The sequence below is a fragment of the Alosa sapidissima genome, chromosome 21 (genome assembly GCF_018492685.1).
Source record: "Alosa sapidissima isolate fAloSap1 chromosome 21, fAloSap1.pri, whole genome shotgun sequence".
Taxonomy (NCBI): domain Eukaryota; kingdom Metazoa; phylum Chordata; class Actinopteri; order Clupeiformes; family Clupeidae; genus Alosa; species Alosa sapidissima.
The window spans coordinates 6,687,257-6,690,464 of NC_055977.1; the positions used below are offsets into that span (position 1 = coordinate 6,687,257).

The 3,208-nt window shown below is 38.2% G+C and overlaps 1 protein-coding gene across 1 annotated transcript in view; it reads right to left on the bottom strand.

The window, feature by feature from the left end:
- thap7 (THAP domain containing 7) overlaps nt 1–2,982 on the bottom strand; it is a 6,489-nt gene extending 3,507 nt beyond the window's left edge. Inside the window, exons 1-3 of the mRNA XM_042077469.1 lie at nt 2,555–2,982; nt 1,743–1,822; nt 1,301–1,456 (exon numbers count right to left, since the gene is read on the bottom strand). Coding sequence (XP_041933403.1) covers nt 1,301–1,456; nt 1,743–1,822; nt 2,555–2,647 — 329 coding nt within the window. The 5' untranslated portion in view covers nt 2,648–2,982. The remainder of the gene's footprint in view (nt 1–1,300; nt 1,457–1,742; nt 1,823–2,554) is intronic.
- Between the last annotated feature and the right edge of the window lie 226 nt (nt 2,983–3,208).

The window sequence follows — 3,208 nt, forward strand, 5'->3', positions numbered from 1 at the left end:
GTTATAATGGAAACGTTTTAATATCTAAAACTGTATTGTTTGTAGAACTACTTCTTTCTGCCAGCACAATGGGGAAGTCAACCAAGCAGCGGAATAAATCGTGATAATTCTTTCCTGTGATAAGAAATTCAACCATATTGTGATATTGATGATACAGAACTAGTTGCATGATTAGTATTTTTGACATTAAATGAAATGGCCTCCACCATAAAGCCAAATGTAAAAATCTCTCAATAACTATTGACAGGTTGCTGAAATAGACATACATTTATACACATTAGGTTTTGTTTGTTACTTCAAAATGTAATACAAAATAGACATTTCCACATGATTAGTTATATTAAAGAAAATACTCTATATCATGATATGTGTTGTCATTGGGATATAAAATTACCTATAATATATGTCCTATATTATGATATAAGATTTTGGTCATATTGCACAGCCGTATGGGGAGGGACAGTTTATCGTAAAGGTCAATTTGGTGTCAATGAAAAACACATGTCTTATATTACATTATGGCCACTGTGTTATGTATGTCTAGTAAACACTATCTCCTGGTGCATTAAATTAAGACTTAAGAGTATTTGGTGTGGGGGTTACTAAGTCCAACTCCACAAGGAAATTAAAATCAGCTGAATTTGTAATTTGTACCAAACTGCATAGCACAAGAGTTCATTGAAAGTGCAACATATTTTAAGAAAGGAGGGTAACAGTGCTTTGTACACATGTTGTAGTAGGCTTGAAAAAAGCCTACACATCAGACAGGATGATTGATCTCATTGAGTCTCAGTGGTGTCATTCGATGGGGTAGGGTCTTATAAAACAAATTGGCTAAATTCAATGAGTCTCAGTGGTGTCATTCGATGGGGTAGGGTCTTATATAACAAATTAGGTCAAATAAAGGACATTTCCGGAATTATAACGGCAACAATTACTCATGCCAGACTCACTGTACAGTTCAGATAACAGTCAGCAGAGTTACTGAAAATAGATTTTTTGAGAATGGCTTATATGTTTGCCAATCCGCGGATGTGATGTGTGGTTTGGACTAGGCTATGACATGCCTTCACAATGTTGCAATATAACAATATAATCTTTTGAGCCTAAATACACTGATGGACAAATAAAACAAATACAAATAAATGAAAGGATTACATCCTCTCAAATAATTTGGTCTTATTATAATGCAATTAATAAATTAATGCAATGAAGAATTCGAGTCATTGTCAACGAATCTTCAGATTGTAAAATATAATATAAGGCACGTTATTAAAAAAACACTAAGAAGAGACCTGACCTGACTCCCGAGAGCTCAAAGCTGTCTTTGGTGAAGTGCTTGGAGCAAAAGTAGATGAAGTCACTCTGGGGGTCCCACTGGCCTTGTCCCTGCGGGTCTGTGCGTCTGGAGTTGAGGATCCAAAGGGCCCGTCGGGGGTTTTCCCTTTTGGGTAACCTAGCAGCAAATCACAGGTGAGCGCCACAGTGCAGTACATCAGATATGACACTTAAAACTTTCCTAAATGTCTCTAAATTACTGATCATTTATTTCACAATTAGGGGAAACACCCCCCCCCCCTTCTCTGACTGAATAACTGAAGGAGGTACACCAATTTCAAGCAAGAAATCTACAGACTACTGTGTATTTGCCATTTGGACACTGAAGTTAATGTTAAGCTCTGAAATGTATTTTGTGTAATCAGGTTGGGGTAAATAATAGTGAATTGAGTCATTCAGTTGACCTGTGGAAAGTGATGCCAGCCTTCCGGGAGTCTCTGGTGTCACGGGACTTGCAGCCACCAGCAGAACAGTGTCTCGGCATCTGGGGTCAGCCAGGGATGGATCAGTACAGGTGAGTAAAATTAGATTAAATTAAAAGCCTCACAAAAGACACTGAAGAACTGTAAGGTCATTTCGTCACTATGGGCAGAAGACATTAATCATTCACGTTCCAATGCAGCCAAACATTCAAACTAAACCAGGATCATATAGACCCATGATACGATCACCCTTTTTTAATTATTGAAAAACACTGCAGAAAAGATGGCATGCAAATCACATTTACACGTTCAACGTATTAATAATATGAATAATTAATGTTATAATTGAGTATTAATGTTCAGTTAGTCCTGACAGTCAGCTACGCATGCGCATTAAGAGCAAACAAGTCAAATCTTACGTTAGTCTACTCTGAGTCTGAAGCTCTGAGAAGGGTCAGTTGTAACAACGAGTCTCCGAATATTGTCGAATTTGATTGCAAATCTTGCAGCAAAATACCTATTGTCTTTCCTCGAACTTTATCTAATGGTGTACCTAACCTAACCGTACCAAAGAGCTTACCAAATAATATCAATGACACGTTTGTGCAACGTTACCGTTACTGGCGGGAGGAGGCAGGCTACGAAACACCGTGCAAGCACAATTAATCAATTTTGAAGGGAATACGGTTCCAAATATTCTGCACTGTTAAAGACCTTGACCATATCGGCATGGTTTGTCGTGTTAGTCCACTGCTATGTCTCATTTCAGACTGTTTCATGAAATACTGACTCACCACGAATGAAGACCTCACGAAGATGGCGGTTTTCCTCTTCCGCTGATTTCTCCTCCCCCTCTGGCTGCGTAGGCCTATGTTTGACACGCCCATTGTACATGAGAAGAAGTTCAAGTCATAGATTCCAGTGAATGTGTAATGTTTTAATGGTAAGATTTATTTACTCTATGTAATTTATGATAGTGTAGCCATGGTGTCATCCATGTAGGCATTAAAGAAAAACATTAGACTAGCCTTACACTATTCTTTCTTGTTTAAAGACTGACCCCATTAAATCACAGTTCAATGTTCATTAGGCCCTACAGGTTAGCACTGTAGGCCTACACTGAAAGACTAGCTGATGATATTAGCCTACCTCTGCTGTCAGAGTGGGAAGTCTTTAATTCATATCTTGAGGAGATAGGCCTATCAGAAGTTTGTCTAAAAAAGCCATATAGTCCGTGAGCCAGAGGGGTTGGTCGCTACCGAAAATAGTGGCAAAGGCTACCATACCTTTTCTGAAAGCCTGGAATCTCAGCTTTTCAATGATGTATGATGGCCATCTGACAAGAGTAGCTGTTTTGAGTTATCACACAAAATGTAAACTAAGGTTGAGAAAATAATGTGTATAAATCAAGCAGTACACTGACATAGCTGAAAATCTATATTGGACAT